The 18,696-nt window shown below is 26.9% G+C and overlaps 1 protein-coding gene across 2 annotated transcripts in view; it reads right to left on the bottom strand.

Annotated features, from left to right (window-relative positions):
- The window catches only part of LOC145835631 (E3 ubiquitin-protein ligase RNF13-like), a 59,714-nt gene extending 41,654 nt beyond the window's left edge, over positions 1-18,060 (bottom strand). Inside the window, exons 1-6 of one of the 2 annotated variants that reach the window (XM_082943305.1) lie at positions 17,956-18,060; positions 17,629-17,709; positions 12,547-12,627; positions 11,986-12,126; positions 5,155-5,242; positions 4,777-4,867 (exon numbers count right to left, since the gene is read on the bottom strand). In XM_082943305.1, the coding sequence (XP_082799431.1) occupies positions 4,777-4,867; positions 5,155-5,242; positions 11,986-12,126; positions 12,547-12,627; positions 17,629-17,709; positions 17,956-18,027 (554 nt within the window). In that variant the 5' untranslated portion in view covers positions 18,028-18,060. The remainder of the gene's footprint in view (positions 1-4,776; positions 4,868-5,154; positions 5,243-11,985; positions 12,127-12,546; positions 12,628-17,628; positions 17,710-17,955) is intronic. The other variant, XM_082943306.1, reaches the window with a different exon arrangement.
- Positions 18,061-18,696: the final 636 nt, after the last annotated feature.

Below are 18,696 nucleotides of genomic sequence, written 5' to 3'. Positions count from 1 at the left end.
TTAGTACATGCAGGGACATTGTTTAGTTAATAAAAATTGATTTAAAAATGCTTATATTGATATACTTTAAAAACATAAATGTGCAAACTTAAACTAAATATGATAAACATAGCAATGGAATTATATTAAAATATAATAACAATAAAATATAATTATACTCTTAAGTTCTAATTACTATTTATGATTTGTTTAAAGTACATATTATAAAGATAAATTAATCAGATAAAAAATCATGTTAATAAAATAAAAAAATTTACTTGAAACTTCTTCAGAACCTCATTGTACTGTGCTATTCATAGTACGGAAAACGTAACTCGTTTTAATAAATTACTTTCCAAAATTGTTATTAAACTGACAACATAAACTTTCTACTTACATTTGAAACATATTTTTTAAGTAATTAACAGTTTTGTTAATATGATTATTTTGTTTCAACATACTTTATAAGAAACTCCAAAGTTTACATGTTAGCAAAATACTTTTTAATAGTTCAATACTCACTTAAAAAGTAGAAATAAAACTAAAAAATTATGTAAACTCTCTGCATTAAGTTTAGAACTTATAACTTTTACTAAAAATAATTCGAAACTCTTATAAAGCACAATAGTCTTCTTCTTGAGTTCAAACTTTGAACAAAACCCAAAAAAGCGAACTTAACATGAATGGTGAAGTCAAGAAATTATGATCTTTTTTTACAAAATGGCTAATTTCAATATATTAAACAAAAGTCGATAACTTTATGAAGACATATAAAATTTTAAAACATTAAATAAACATTCTTTTGAAAATTCTTTTTATTGAAGCTATTGCATATATTGCAAAATTAAACTACTTAAAAAATATATGTTCTAAATCTATTAACAATTTGTAAGTCCTAAATTTAAATTTAGTAAATCTTAGTTTAAACAACTATACTAACATTGTTTTACTGCTAAACTACATTTAAAAATAAATGTTTTGGATCTATTATCAGTTTGTAATATATTTTGTAACTCCTAAAATCGAATTTAGTAAATATTTATTGGAATAACTGTTTAAATACAGTAGACTACCGCTTAAGTACACAAATTGAACCCGATCAAAAAGTACGTACTTAGCACGGGTAGTGCGTACTTTTTGACGACAGAGTATAATATGAAATTTAGTTGTTTGTTTTCTTTCTTACAACTAGCAACCAAATGATTAAGCCAAATAAACAAGTCTTTTTATTTTAGATAATATTTAATACATAATTCTAGTCTGCAAAATTTTTTAATAGGTATTAAAATGATTTATTTTTTCTATAAAAAGTTTCTACATAATTAATACATAGATTTAATACAGAAAGTCAATGATATAAAAAAGAATATTAAGCCATATTTTTCATATTTTGTTTTGTTAGAGGGAAAGTACCAAACTACATTGTGTTTACCAAAACATCAATGTGTGTACATTTAAATTAAATTATGACTTAACTATGTTGTATTTGTAGGTTTTTTTAACTTTGTCATCTAGATTTATTTATTTTATAGCATTACAGCTCACATATCATTATTCTTTTCACTTTTTTGCAACCACTACATAAGTTTTTAGTTAATTAACATATAACAATAACAGGACTGTCACAATCTCAGGCCACTTAGACTACTCAGGATTACTCACCCTAGTTTAAAAGCTGTGAAAGTCTCAGGCTAACTCAGCAGGTTGGCCATTCTACCTAGAAACATAAAATAATTTGGAAAAACTTGATGATTGAAAATTTAGGCAAAAAAAAATGGAATTCTTAGAAGTTTTAATAAAACAACCTTTATTTTGATAAATAAATTGTACATATAACGGCACAGTTAAAAATGTAGATTGAATTGTATTTTTAAAACTTTTATTTTTCTAGTTTAGTTAAGAAATTTTTTTGTCTTTCTGGATAAGTTCGTACTTAAGGCGGGGTGCGTACCAAAAAAAGTGCGTACTTAAGCGGTAGTATACTGTACTATTTTTTTTTTAAATACCTGCCCTTTATCTGTAATACTAAAGTTTTAAGAGCAATAAATGGCAACCTAATTTTGAAACTAAGTTACCTTTTTATTTTTATTATTAGAAACATGTTAAAGATTAGTTTTCTATTGCTAACCTATCCTTGATGACCAGGTTACCCTTGATGGCCAACTCACATTTGGTAGCTATTCACCCTATTTTTGCAAGTTTTTTTTGCTTTTTGTTTAATTTCACCAAATATGAAAAACCTATTTTCAAGTTTTATTTCAATAATTTCAAGTTTAGTATATTTAAGATTTATTTTTGCTTTTAAACCATTAGTTTTTATTTTTGTTTTACTTCCATTTATTTTGTTCAAAAATTTTTTCAGACCTATTTACAACAACTGAGGATCTCCTATATGCAAGTATAGGAGTGAAACATTGTTTTGTTAGTAATAAACTGTTAAAATAAATTTTGGAAATATGAAAAACCATAAATAATAAATTTTCAAAGTCATAACATTAATATTTTATTCATTAATACCCAGTTAGTAATATAATTTTTAAATTTAAATTTTTTAATTCAAATTTGAACTTTGAACACATTTTTTGGGTAAAAATTGCAAACTTAAAAAGGAATACAGGTGTATAAGTTTTTTGGTTTTTGTCAAAACTGTAAACAGCTATTTTGACCGTTTATTAAGGTTATCAGTAGCTTATCAGTAGTTGTTTTTCTAATATTTTTCTTCTGCCACTCATTTTTTAATTATTTTCTAACATATTTGAATTTATTATAATAAAGGCTTTGTAAACTATTCTAATATATTTACTGATAAAATGATTACTAAAACTATATATCACATTATGTTTTTCTTGATTGATAATAGCATTTGAAAAAACTTATTAGCTTCCTAAACAATTGAGAGTAAACTTAAATTTCTCATAAGAATTGCTAACAATGTTCATTTCGAACTCAAAATTGTTCATTGACATGTTCAGATCAACAATGTTTTAGACTGTTTAGGCACAATTTGTACCTTATTTTTATCTAAATACAGGGTTGCTTCTGGTTTTTGGTAAATTTTCTCCAGTTTTTAAAAATTTCCTCCAGGTTTTAAAGTACACGTTTTTGGGTAAATTTTATGTTTAAAATTAAGTTTAAGGTTAAAAACTGTGTAAAATAGTATAAAAAAATTGAAAAGATACTGTTAAGCTACTTAAAATATATTTTTATTAAAAAAAAATTTTTGAAGATGATAAAAAAAGTACCTATTTGTTAGATTTTTGAGGTCAAACCAAAATTTTACTACTTAACATGTAAAAATTGTTTAAAATTCCAGAATTTTCTAGGTTATTTTAATTTCTCAAACTCCAGGTTTTTCCAGGATACCAGGCTTTGTGGCAACCCTGTTAATATAATTTAGATAGCCGAAAAACAGAAAATTCTTTAAATGCTTTTTAATTTTTCCTTAGATATTTATAAAACAAATTTTAAAAAAAGACATAACAAAAAATAATGTATTTTTTTATATAAAAACAACACTTTTCATAAAATATAATCACATTTGTTTTTAAAATGATTTATTTCAAGGATTTTCAAGGAAACTTAAGAATTTGGTACGATCCTGAACTTGAAAACATTTAATTTTAATCTAGTTATACGTAACACATAATATCTTAACTAAGTTTACTTAATTTACTCTTCTTACTTAATTGTAAATTAAGTATAAACATTAATAATGTGCAAGATATCTAGTTAAATTAAAAAGACAGCTTTTTCCATATGTTTCAGAATTTGAACATTTGAACTTTTGTTTATTATTAGCTAAAAACTATCGAAATTTAGAACTTTAGAAAAGTATAAAACATATTATGACAAAGTAATAGTTATGATGTTAAAAATTAAAACAGATAAGACTAAATCACTAAACAAGAAAATTGAAAGACAAAATATATTTATCATGGTTGTTTGCCAAATGTTTTTGGCAAACTTTCTCCAGGTTTTCAAAATTTTATCCATGTTTTCAAAATTACACATTGTTGGTTCATTTTTTATTAAAAATTACGTTTAAGTTAACAAACTGTGTTAATCAGTATAAAAGCATTGAAAAAATAGTGTAAAGCTACTTTAAATGTGTTTTTTAATAAAACAATCTTTTGATGATGACAAAAAAAGTTTATTTTTAAGATAATTTTTTTTAGTCAAATCGAAATTTTATTACTTAACTTGTTAAAGCTGTTAAAAATTCCAGGCTTTACCAGGTTTTTTTGTAACCCTATTACGGAAAATAAATTTTAACAAAGATAAACCAAACTAAATTAAACTTAAAAGGAATTCAGGCCGCGTACACAAACAGTTTATAATTTTTTTATACTATTGTCTTTACACATTTTACTCAATATATTTTCTTAACAATTACTAAAACAAAGCTTTTTTGAAATATAAAATTTTTAAGTGATAATATGCCAAAAAAAAAAAGTATATTCAATTACAACTTACTGTACAAAAACTTTTAACACCAAAACTATATTAGGTCCTTATATTTATAACACTTTTAAAGTTCTAAAATTGAAAATTTGCGATTACTAATAAACAACAGTTTTCTGATCCATATTTTCTGTGAAACATATGTAAAAATTGTGACTTTTTATATAACAAAATATTTAGTTATAAATGTTGTCGAGGGCTGCTGACTTGAGTTATATAAAAGAAAAGTTATATAAATAGTTTACTAAATATATATCTAATAAAACATTACTGAAGTTCTTTTAACAAGCTGTAAAAGAAATTAAACACTTGTAATAATTTTAATTATGTACTTACTCGAGATTATATACGTATGAATCATTTAGCATATATCCAGCCGTTTCACCAACAAACACAGATGGTATGTTTATTTGGGCTTGTAATTCAGCTGAAATATGTTTAGACGTACTAAAATGCTTTTTGAGTAACTAGTTTTAACCAGCTTAATTAACAGAAAAAAAATTAATTATCAGATTAAAATTTTAATTCAACGATCAGACTAGAATTTTTTTGATGAATTACATAAATAATTTCATTAAGTACATAGTCTATTGGGTATTATTTATTGAATAATTTTTTTCATATAGTTGCTTAGCAAACAATTTAAGCATAAAAATGTTTATACTAAAAACTTAAAAAGACTTTTGTTTTAAATTTTGTAAGATAAAAGCTAACGAAAATAAGTTCCCATATGAAGCAGTTCTTCAGATCCTTTGTTAGCAACAATGGCTGCATTAAAATTTGCCTTCTGAGCATTTAATACCTAGGAAACAAAGCACTTGTAAAAATTCAATTAAATGCAACTAATGCATCAATGTGCTTACTAATATGATAAGATTGGCCTAAGTTACACAGCGTTAGTTATAAATACTTTAGTTAGTTCACAAGTAACTTTGAATAAATATATTTAAATATCTATACATCAAAAATGAATTGTTTGAAGGTAGTCAGCCTTTTTTATAGTAGAATTTGGACAGCTGTAACACCTAATAGTGTTTGGCAGTTGAAAAAGGCTTTCTTTCTTTCTTTTCTCTCAGATTGTTTGCCTTGAAAGAGCTCGAGCCACGCTCGGGTGGTTAGTTAGTCGCTGACACTTTTGTCGCTTACGTTTTGAGTTGTTGTAGCTTGGCACTAACGACATTTTGTATATAAAGAGTGATGTTTTTCACTTTGGCTTTTGAGCCAAAGTAGTTTATTTGGTATTTTTTAGGAGTTTTTTGTATTTTGTTTTATCGTATATTATTCATTTGTAAATACATATATTTCGAATATTTGCCCACATAATAGACTGAGGTAGGCAACATACACCCAAGGTTGTACTATCTAGCTTGAAGTTCGTTTAATTCGAACAGAGTTGAGCTTTTTTACTAAACATTTTTAAATGGGCTCTTACTTTTATTTAGTAGGCAGAAGGGCTTAATTATTTATCTATTAATTGTATTTTTGCTTTTAGGAAGTTTTATTGGTTTTTATTATTCATTTTTTAAGTTACGCGACTTAATAACACTTTTTTTTTGAGAAGTCCAGCCCACAAAAGATTTTTGCAATTAACTTAGCCGATTTTAAAACTTGCCTACCCCTACAGTATTTAGCCAAAACTTAATCCATACTTGACTCATAAAAAATTTCCGGTATTTCCGAAGTTACCATATAACCAAAATGTAGTTGTCCAAAATAGTTTTAAGAGGTTGATAGAGAACTTTTACAGATCTGAGGATTTAAGAACAGTATATAAAATCAATAATTGTTCCAGATTGATAATAATGATAAGCTACCCATCCAGAACGCCAAGAATGTAATCTATAAAAGTATAACTTGTAAGCTAAACATACGTGGGTAGAACTAACAAGAATCTAATCAACAGAATTAATCAACACCTACCAACGAGTTTACATCTGTTTATCAACATCATTAGGTTATCTAACAAGGAAAAGAAAGTTTATAAACTACAAAAAATAAATAGTAGTTCAGCGATTATTCTAATTAATATTAATTATTCAATTGATTAATAAAAATAATTGATTTTTAAATTACAATGTGGATAACTTCAAAATTATATCAAAAGCTCGCAACGATGTTAATCTAGAAACTCTAATTTAATTTACATTTTAAGCCCAAAACCAGAACTGTGCAAACAAAATAAATTTGTCTATTCGACCATATTGTTTACTTTGTTGAACTTGAATTGATTAATTTTATACTCTTTTTAGTAAATTAGTAAAGTTGCGTTAAATTTTATTGTTACTGTGTTAAAAACTCATTCTTTATTAGTTTATGTTACTATAGCTATTTAAACCACAAATTAAATACTGATGTCGAAAAGTATTTCTGTTTGTGATTATTTTTAATAAAGTATTTATAATATTTTTATACGACAGTTTACATTATTCTTATTAGTATTAATACTTTAATTTATAACAGTTTTACTAAGACAATTTTTATTTTAAGCAAGTTCTATTCATAAAATTACACTGTTAGGTATAAAAACAAATCATATTTAAATGTTTCAACTAGTGATTTACCGAATACACTACCCTGATCTGGCAGGATACTATTTTTTTTAATTGATCTGTATCCGGTTCCGACCGGATCTTTTACATTACTAACTTCGGCATATGTTATCCAAAAAACAGACCGGGACTAAATTATTTAAAACGAGCAATACTTATTTTCTATTAAAAAAATTCTTTAGATAACGAAAAAACCACACAAGTTCCCTAAAAAGACTCAAGTAAACTATCGAGCGTAAACAAATTCACATTGTCAGTACTTTAGAAAACTATAATTCATGTATATTGTAGGTTTACAAATGTTTTTTTGTGTTTTGTTGTTGCTATTGTTAAAAAAATTCAAAGTTATTTTTTAATTACTCTTTATTGGTATACCAAATATGTATCAATAAAAGATTGTTGATTATTTAATCGATAGTAATTTTTGTTTTTTTTTTCTTATATGACAAACCAGCACTATTTTATATGTAGGGTTATAAATTATAATTATTTTATTCTTAAACAAATCAGTTTAAGTAAATTTTTCAAAATTTTGAGAAAATTGGTAATGAAAATGTATCTTTCATACATTACTTTATACTTTAGTCTTCATAAAAGGTCAAATGTTAATTTTATTATAAAAATTATTAGACTCCCATATGGGCTTAAACCATATAGTTGTATCTTAATTGTGTTACTTATTAATTTTTATAACTGTTTACTCTTAATTTAACACTGACTTTTTTTTGTTGTTTTTAATATAAAAAGGCTATATTAATTAAAACTTATTTGAAAATTTATCTATAAATATTTGCTATACTCTGACGTGCAAATAAAAGATATTTTCTATAAGAAGTTAAATCTCATGGTGAAAAAATTATTCGAAAAAAATCAGCTTGTTATTTTTGGTGACTTTAATGCTAAGGTTGGATCTAATCGCGACTCTTATGACCTGTCTAGGACATTTTGGTTTTGGAAAAATAAATTTAAACGGTCAACGCCTTTTATAGTCTTGTCACAAACAGAATTTCTGTGTGACCATATCAGTTTTACTATATAGCAGCATAAAGTATTTTGGAGACATTCCCGTTCTAAAAACTGGCACCAACTATACTTTATCCTAGTGAGGCGCAATCGTATTAACGATGTTCTTCTGACTAGATCTTATCAAAGCGCAGATTGCAACAGCGATCACTATTTGGTTTGCATATTACAAAAAAATTCATGCACAAATCAAATAATTTGGCTCATAAAACTCGACTAAATATTGGAGAAATGCATGATAAGGAAAATATTAAAAGTTTCTCCGCTCTGATACCATCCGTCTTTTCGTCGGACACATCTGCTTCTCAGTCTTGGTCTACTATCCAAAAAAGTATATACCATAATGCCTTGAAATATTTTGGAAAGAACAAACATACCAACCAAGACTGATTTGAAGAAAACTTTAATGTGTAACTTTCCTAATAATCTTCCTTGTTAATTGTCAAAAGAGACTTTGTGAAGCTAGAAAAACTTTTTGTAGAACAGCTAGAAAATGAGCTACTGAGTTTTTGTAAAAGCTAGTTCTCGTATTCAAACTGCTGCTGACAGAGGAGATACTAAATCAGTCTATAAGGATCAAGAAAAGCAGTTGGACCAACAAAAAAATTTAAGGCCATAGGGGGGTTCCGACTTTTTTTCTACAAAAATTAATTATAGCTTTTATATGAAAGCTTTAATTACAAACTACATGCCTGTTTTTATAGAATTAAAAAATATCACTCAACTTTTGAGATATTTTATTTTTTGTAAAAAGTTTCCGATACAAACATATAGACCGCAAATTTTTCGGGGTCAATTTTCTCGGAAATTTAAAAATTCACTAAAAATCTATCTCCTCCTTCATTTTTCAAGCAATATTCTTTAAATTTTCAGAAATGTTCCTTATATTAAAAGAAAAAAACGAATTTTAATAATGTAAAAAATTAAAAAATTTATCACAAAAATTAAAAAAAAAGTGACATTTAAAAAAAAAAATTACAATTTTTTTTTATTCCAAAGTAACGTTTTTTTGTTATTGTATAAAGATTAGACTGAGAAAGTTTGAAGAAGATTGCTTAAAAAATGTAGGAGGAGATAGATTTTAAATATAATAGTCTTTTTTCGTTGTTTTAGTTTTCCCTTTCCATAGGGAACCTATAATGCGGCCCGACTTAGACTAGTCCTATCTCAAAATATAATTTGAATTTTTTTAAACGATAAAAGCATCTTCAAGCTTAGAAAAAAATCTTTAAATTAAGATCAACTTGTAAAAACATGGCTTACCCCCCCCCTATGGCCTTACAAAATATTTCTTATCAAAAACTAAAGAAATCTTACACAGTAGGAATGAACAGTATGGTAGATGGGTTTAACAAATTTCCCTTCTGTATTCTACACAGAAAATTATTTCTATTGATGCTTCAACAGTATGGATAGTATACCAATGATGATGACCTGGATTGCAAACCAAGTACTAAAGAACTCAGTTAAGCCATTGATATGATGGTAAGTCATGCTTATGACCTCATCTACATGACACTTTAGTCTAGTGTTTGAGGGAACGTATGGTGCCACATGAGATGCGTGATCTTATGATCATAACCTTATATAAGAACAAAGGTTCCAGATCGAACTGCAAAAATTACAGAGAAATTTCTTTTCTTGTGATAGTTGGTAAAGCTTTTGCAAAAGTAATTTTTCCTTGACTTAAGAAGCTGGCTGAAAGAGTGTATCCTGAGTCTCAATGTGGACATAGGTCTAAACAATCTACCACAGACATAATATTCTCTGTACATCAGTTACAAGAAAAACGTAATTGACGGAACATGCCTTTATACATAGCTTTTATTGACCTCCCTAAAGCCTTTGACTTGATGAATAGGGTAGGACTATTTGCTATACTATTGAAGATTAGATGTCCTTCAAATTTATCTAACGTTGTGAAGTCTTTTCACACAAACACAAGGGCAAATATCCAATATGATAATAGTGTTTCTGATTCATTAAAATCAAAAGTGGGGTAAAGCAAGGCTTCGTACTTGTTTCAACTCTGTTTGGAATCTTCTTCTCAGTGCTACTAAAACATGCTTGTAGTTCCTCAACAACTGGGATTAAGCTTCATACAAGAGCTTCATACAAGAACTTTTCAACCTTGCAAGTCTAAGATCAAAGCGAAATCCGAAGATGGTTACAATATGTGATCTTTTCTTTGCTGATGATGCTGCACTCGTGGCTCACTCTGCACAAGACCTGCAGACACTAATTAATCAGTTTTACATGCTCGGATTTCGGCCTTACTATAAGTATTAAGAAGATTATATTTTTAAGTCAAGGAAAAGAAATTTTACCATCAATCAAGATAAATAGCAAGGATATTGAAAAAGTAAAAAAAAATGTGTATACTTTGGCTCAAATGTTGCGTCAAATGCGTCATTTGACACAGAAATAAATAGTCGCATCGAAACTTTTGCTCGTTTGACTGCAAGAGTTTGTGATTACCAAAAGTTCGCAAGAAAAGCATTCGCAGAAAGGCTAACGTTTATAGTTACTCTGTGTGACATACTCTGCTAAATGGTAGCGAAACATGGACGTTGTCTAGCGTGCAGGAAAAGAAAATTAATATCTTCCACCTACGATACCTTCGTCGAATCCTTAGAATTGCGTGGCAACAAAAGATCACCAACAAGGAAGTACTGAGACATACTAGTCTTACCACCATATACTTTAACCTCAGTCAGTGCAGGCTTCGCTGGCTCTGTCATGTACTGAGGATGGGTGCTGAGCAAATCCCGAAGTCTCTGTTGTATGGCGAGTTGGTCGTTGGCAAAGGCAACCGATGTCGTCTAAAATTACGTTTTAAGAACGTATGTAAGCGCGACCTAAAAAGCTTCAATGATGAGTGGGAGTTGCTTGCAAATGAGCGCGACAAATGGATACTTACTGTACACAAAAGACTGAAAGAAAGGGAAAAAGAATAATTTAATAAACCGAAAAAGAAAAAAATGAGAAGCAGAATTAGTTCTTTTTTTGTATATTCATTTATTACTTGTTTGTTTTATTTATTGCATCACTGTGCTTTAAACTTTACAACTTATTTTTATTCTGTATGCACAAGTACGCATAGCCGATCTCGGCTGATAGCGCGCTTTTTATTTTATTTTATATAAATTACTTATTTTAAACAACTTAATTTATTAATTTCGTCTAGCACTAAAAACAAAATAAAATTGCTAAAAACTGACAATAGTATAATACTAACTTCAGTTAAGTGTAAAAATGTTCTAGAAATTTAGTTAAAAAATTATATGTAGATAGTTTGTGTATATATTTAAATTTGAGAAATTCAAATAATGATGTTACTATAGAACATATGATATTATATAAATTTATACTATATTAAAGTAAGTTTTAGCAATTTTATTCTATTATATCTATTTTTAATAAACAAAATTAATAAATAAACTTTTCGGATCTTCAAAATAGGTAATTTGTATATAAATATTCTAATTTAAGCATATATAACAAAACAAAACTTTGGAAAATTTATTTATTATTACAATCGTACACACACTGATTAACCTTTTGTATTGTTGAATAAAAAAAATAGTTTTAACATGCTTTTTTATTATATATGTTAATTTTTAAAAACTCTGTAGAGCTGTTCATATTTTATGAGTGAAAACGTCATAAGTCAATTAAGTAATTAAAGAGCTGTTTTGAATTTCTAATAGATCGGCTTGTTTGCATGTCAAGAATTTATTACGTTTTATCAAAAAAAAATTATTGAACATTTGGTTATATTTTTTATAATACTATGCAACTGAAACTTTTAATTGGTAAATGTTAATTTGAGTCTAGGATTTAAATAAATATATTAGTAATTTTACAATAACAAACCTTATTTCTAAACTATTTTTGTACTTAATTTTAAAGTCAAAAACTATTTAATTAGAAGTTGAACTTGTTTAGTTCAATAAAAATTTTAAAAACTTACTTTTTCAGCAAAATCACAACCTCCTCTCTTTATCAGAACAAACGCATTGTATGTAATGTTTTCAGACAATTGAGGAGGAAATTCTGGTCTTTTTTCAATAGGAGTGCAAGCATCAAACGGTTTTGCAGCAACTAAAAATCCCTGTGTTTTAGAGCAATAATTAGTTTATATAAAAAAACTGTTTTTGATTGTAAAAATTTGTTTAAGATTCAACTTTTTTTTTACTTATACCTGAATCTTTTGGAATTAAACATAACAACAAAGACTGGTTTGAAAGAACATCAATGTGTTGATTCCTCTTATAAAGATAAAGTTAAACAAACAATATGATTATGAACGTGACCCAGGTAGCACAAAAAGCTATGGAAAATAAAAACATTTTTTCAAGGGATATCAGATGCTGCTGACAGAAGCAACACCAAATAATTTTAAGAAGAAACCATCATACCAATTGGTCAATGAATAAAGTTAATATCACCTTTGCAATCTAAAACTGGGAACATCTTATACAGTAGAAATGAAGAGTTAGATATATTGGTTAAACACTTTTCTTTTACTTACTCTACACAGAAATAAACTTGCTGTCCGCCTGGTACAAAAACAGTTGTTCTGATTTTTTGACAGCTCTATTTGTTTAGATCTCTGGAATTTAACACTTTGTTATGTTATATCCTATAATTAAAAAATCTAGGTTAATAAAATATTATATCCTAAATTTAGTCATGTTAGGATAAAATAGTTTAAGTGACCTTAGTCTTTGTAGCTAGTGGTGTCATTTGAATAAATCAATCAAGTAACAAAAACTTAATAACTTAAACAAAAATATTTTTAGGTAGTGGTAAACCCAATTGTAAAATTAAATTATAGTAGAGTGCTTTCTTTCAAGTACTATGACATATACAAATAACTTTTAAGTTTTAAAACAAAATAAAAAGAGTGAACTTTACAGCCTAGAATCAATATTATTCGAAGAACAAAGGAGTTAAAACTAGTTAAAAAATAATAATAATTTATATTTGTTCAAATCTTATTTATATGTGTAATAATACCTTTTAAACTTACTTTTTTAAAACTGTTTACTTGTTCAATATTTTTTAATTCGTTATACCATTTGATAAGTTTAAAAATCTACAAGTTTATTGCAAAATTTTGTTCAAATTAATTTCGGACAACAGTCCTTCTTCAGTGAACTTTAAACTAGCAAAACTCTGCAATAAACTTGTAGATTTTTAAACCATCGTTTATTTATTTTTTGTAACTACTGATGCAGGGAAAAAATCACTAGTAAAAACAATTGACTGTGTCCTGGACCGATTTGCGATATACAATATATAAATCTTGACCATTTGATAAGGTGAAATAGTTTTTATTTCGAAAATCTCTGTGTAAAATAAATATTTAAAACAAAGAGAAAAGGAGTAGTATATGCTTATATATGTAGAAATATACAACTGTAGCTCATTTTATATCTATACTAGTTTTCGCTTTAGATTTTTCATTGTTATAAAAACTTTTAAATGATCAAGGAGTTATTCTTCATGGTTGTAATAAAGTGGCCAATTCATGGATACGACTACTAAATATCAGATCTACTGTGATTTAGTTTGCAGACTTCTTGACCTAAAGTGGAACCTGAGGAGAATTCTGGGTCGCAAATTGCTGTAATAATGCAAAAAGCACCTCAACTGGTCGGCTAAGAGTAGATTGCGGGATCAGCCAAAAACATGACTTGCCTTCATTCGCAGGTGGGAGGCATTCAAAATTGGGTCAAACAAAAGCAGCCAGAATGTGGGCATACAACTATTTCAGTGTGCACATGACTAACTTGGCAATCCTGTGTTAGCTAATGATCCTAGGCTAATGGCTATTTGAAAGGATATGTAGCTAAATTAATGGAGTCAGTAGCAGTCTTGAAAGTTGCAGTTGGTGTCAAAAGAGCAGAACTTATGAGCTTGCATTAAGGCCAAGATGAGCCATTTAGAAAATTTGCAACCCATATCTACAGCAAAGCAGAAACTTGTAATTTCACAAAAGTCAGTAAGTGTTAATGTTCAAAAAATAATGTGACAAGTTCACGGAAGAAGCAATAAAAGATGTGTATCAGGTGTAAGTTTGAAAAAACTCAAACCCAAATGTATTGCATCTACTTTCAAAGTTTGAAAAAACTCTATACCAGTTGTATTGCATCTAATTTTAACCTAAAATTAACATAAGATCAATCTGAGAAAACTCAAAAGGAAAAAGAAAATTAGAACATACCGAATAAAGAAAAATTAATAAAAATATATATTTGTCTTTTCATTTCAAGAAGATCTTAAAATTCACCAAAGAAGAATCAAAACTTTTTCCATTAGGTAAAATTTCATTAAGAAAACCAGCAAACTTAAGACAACTTCTGAACAACAACAGTCAAATTGCCAAACAACAATAAACAAAGACTATTTTTAGCAAAAAATATGCACTTTGTGGAAATCATGATCAACATAAAAATATGGTGTCAGATAAAGAATTTCTAATCAAGGTAATACAGACTAAGACCAAATATGAAATTTTGATACTTTATTTTTTATTGAAAAAAAGGAAATGTGCAGACATGCAATGGTAGACTTATGTACTGTATGAGCGGTTTTTTTCTTTTCAACATCAGAAAAAGCAATGTTTCAATATACAGTGATAAGTCCTAATATGTCCCTTGTTAGCACTGAAAAAGTTAAAAGTTGTTCTATCCATTCAAAAAAAAAGGAACTACAAATGTAAAACTTTTAAAATATTGTTAATGTTGTTACTCTACTTGAGATCCATTTGGAAGCTACTGCACACGTCTGGCCTTTGTCTTCTGACCTAGTATTACACAAAACATTGAATCAATTTGAAAAAAATTTGAAAAAGCAGCGACTGCAAATTTCCTTATTAACCATCGTAATCACAAGAGTTTTCTGATCCTTCAACAAGTCTTAAAAAGTCAAATACAAGTCCTAAAAAGATTTTCCTACAAGTCTAAAAAAATATTATCTAAAATTTTGAATTGAATTGCTTCAAAAATAAATGAGAAAAAATTATTAGTAATTTTTTTAAAGTTTCCAGATAACTAGAAGTAAAAAATTCTATTTTATGTGTTTGTATCAGATATATTTATAAAACTAGTTATAGCTTTCATGTCAAACGACTTATTATGTTCTAAAATCTATTTAATGGAACATACCTTAAGCTTTCAAAAGACCATATGTAAATTAAAAACAAACAATTTGACCCCTTCTTTAAGGCATGGGGGTACACCTTGATTTTTACAAATTGATCTTGTTTTGTGTAGAGTTTAAGGCCATAGGGGAGAGTCTAACACTTTTTTTTACAAAAATTAACTTAACAAGTTTAAGGAAATGTACCTTATATTTAAAGAAAAAACGTTAGTTATGAATATTAATAATTTAAAAAAATAAAAATTATATGTAAAAAGTTTAAAAATAAGTGTTTTTTTTTCAAAAACAGAATATTTATACAAAAAAAATAAATATTTACAAAGTAATGTTTCTTTGTTATTGTATAAAGATTAGACTGTGAAAGTTTGAAAAAATTGCTTGAAAAATGTAGGAGGAGATAGATTTTATATAAAATAGTCTTTTTTTGATGTTTTAGTTTTCCCTTCTCATAGGGAACCTATTATGCGGCCTGACTTTGACTGGTCATATCTCAAAAAATTATTTAAATTTTTTTAGACAACAAAAAGCATCTTGGAACTTAAAAAAAATTCTATAAAATAAGATCAACTTGTAAAAAACATGGCTTACCCCCCCCCCCTTTATGGCCTTAATTGGAGCATTTAGATGTTTTTAACCGCTTAACAAAATTCAAAGAAATTCTAAAAATATAAGTCAAAGTCAGTGACCTCAATAGGTTCCTGGAAGCCCAAAACTAAAAACGCAAAAACCTAGGCTTTTTCACTAAAAATCTATCTCCTCCTTCATTTTCAACCAATTTACTTCAATTTTTTACAGTAAGTTCATTACTAATATTTAAATCAATTTAATGCAGGAGTTTTTTTTCATTTCAAAAATAAAATTTTTAATTTATTTAAAAAAAAATCTTTTTTTTGTTTTTGTATCTAAAATTTTTTTCTCAACATTTTTAAAAACCCATCATTAATAGTCTTTTAAATTATATAAGGAATATTTCCAAAAAATTTGAGGTCTCTTGCTATAAAATGAAAGAGAAGATAGTTTTTTAGTGCATTTTTAAACTTTTGAGAAAATTGACCCAAAACATTTTTGGTCTATAACTATTTGAAACTTTTTACAAAAATGTCTATACAAAAACTAAAAAATAATTATATTTGACAAAAACTAGCTTGTAGTTTATACATGGTTGCAGAAAATTTTTAGCAAATTTCTCCAAGTTTTTCAAAAATACACATTTTTGGGCCTAATTTTAGTTTGAAGTTAAGTTTAAAGAATTAAGTTAAGTCTATTAGTGAATTTGATAAAATTTCTAGAGCTTGACAAATTTTTTGCAAAATTTCTAAAATTCCAGACTTTTCCTGGTTTTTTTAGCCTAATTAGTCAACTTCCAGGTTTTTCAAATATTCCAGGTTTTTTGGAAACCCTGTATATAGTTTGAACACTTAAGTAAACTATTTAAATTAATTAAAAGTTAAAACCTAGTAAAAACATTACATCTTGAAAAATCAGGTTTGTCACTCTTTAAGTCAAAGAACAGCCCTGAAACATACTGAGTTTTTTTTTATAATCCTTAAAAACAAATTTATGCTTCTAGTGAAACTTTTTATGCCTCATGTTAATTTTTCTTCTTGCTTTTCTTATAACTAAAAGGAAGGTTGTATAAGTATGCTTCTGCATTAGATGTTCACTAAACTTATGAAAAATATTGTTTTTGGAGATTTAACGTTAAAAGTTTAAATTAATTGAGATTAAAGACTATTTGTGGATAATTTTATATAAGCATGTTAGCTAACTTTATATATAATAGAAAAAAGTCTATCATTTTAATTGACTAACTTTTGTCTTATCACATAAAGTACTCACTTGCATGAATAAACTTAAATTATGATAAATGTTAACTTCAGATTTAAAACAAAAACTACAATGTTATTTCTAAGAAAAGTGAAAAACTAGTAGCAAGGCTAAAAATTTAAAATAAGCATTTCAAAATCATGTTTTTGAAGAAAATTGGGAATATAAAACAATACAATATTGAAAATAGATTAACTAGATCTCATTCTAGACTTAGAAAAATCAGCCCTGATATTTTTCAAATATCTTAAAACTGTCCTGAGATTTTAATAAAGATCAAAACGGCCCTGAGCCATCCTGAGTTACCATGAGATTTTTGAGAACTTCAAAAAATCCTGAGTTTCTCTGAGTACCCGAGTGTGTGGCAACCCTGGAATTATCTTGAGTTCTTTTAAGTTGAAAGAGCATCTGCAAGCAAAGATATAAAATTACAAAACAAGTAAAAAAATTAAATACATAAAAAAGTAAAAAGAAATCCCCTAATCTTACATTAAACTTTAAATACATGAAGAAGATTATAGTACAAATTAAAATTTAACTAGTTAATTTATCTTTTTTGATATCAGGTTTCTAAAACTACTGTGCTGTAAACGTTTCAGACTATTTATAAAAAACAAACTGTTAGACCACTGTTTCCAACTTCAGTGCCAAATTCAGCTTCAAAATCCTGGAACTTTTCAGTAAAATTCATTTCATTATACTGTAAATTGTATATAACACTAAATTATTTTCCAGTAAACACTTAAATATTTCTGTAGATGCTAGGTGTTCTTGCAATTAAAATACACAATACAATTTAAAACAATACTAAAACATAAACACCAAAGCATGTCAAACACAATACACATCATTGGTGATTTTTTACAAAAATAAAGTTGAAAATATTTGGTATAAGTTCAATTACAAACAATATATCTAAAAATATATACACAAATATACTACTAACCCCAATTACAACTGCAGCTGATTCCTTTAATACAACAATATAAAGAAAATACCGTAACAATAAAATGGACATCTTCAAAATCTACAAACTAGGTTTTTTATCACTGTCAAAAATTTAATTTTAGTTTTTTGGAGAAGACTTAGATATCAATTAAAATATTTTACAAATATAACCTATACAATATGACAATAAAATTATTTTTTCTCTTTTATTTTTGAAACTAAATTTACTGTATTTCATAATAGTTAGATCAGCATAATACAGGGTTGCCACTTTTTGAATCAAAAAAATTATCCTGAGTGACCTTAAACTGCCTAGAGTCATCCTGATTTTTTTTTTTCAAATTCTTAACTTTCTTTTGCCTCTGGCGCAAACTACTTATACCTCATATTAATTTCTCTTCTTAATAATTTAAATAAAAGTTTTACTTATGCTTCTGTATCAGATGTTCATTAAACTTTTAAAAAATACTGATTTTTAAGATTCAACATAAAAAGTTTAAATCCATTGAGATTAAAACAGATTTGTGGATAATTTTATCTAAATTATTTTGTCCAAGAACCTAGTGCACAAAGAACCTTTCAGTTATCGAGTTGAATATCACGGATACCTTTTAACATCTTGTCCAGGACTACATATATAATAGAAAACAGTTTGATTTTTTTTGACAATTTAATTAACTAAATCTTATCTTACTACATGAAGTACACGCTTGAATACATATTTATTAATTTTAATGTT

Source organism: Thalia democratica, chromosome 5, assembly GCF_965202585.1.
Source record: "Thalia democratica chromosome 5, ktThaDemo2.hap1.1, whole genome shotgun sequence".
In the NCBI taxonomy this organism is placed as follows: Eukaryota; Metazoa; Chordata; class Thaliacea; order Salpida; family Salpidae; genus Thalia; species Thalia democratica.
Note: the sequence above shows the minus strand (reverse complement) of the source record. Positions and strands in the feature narration are given on the sequence as shown.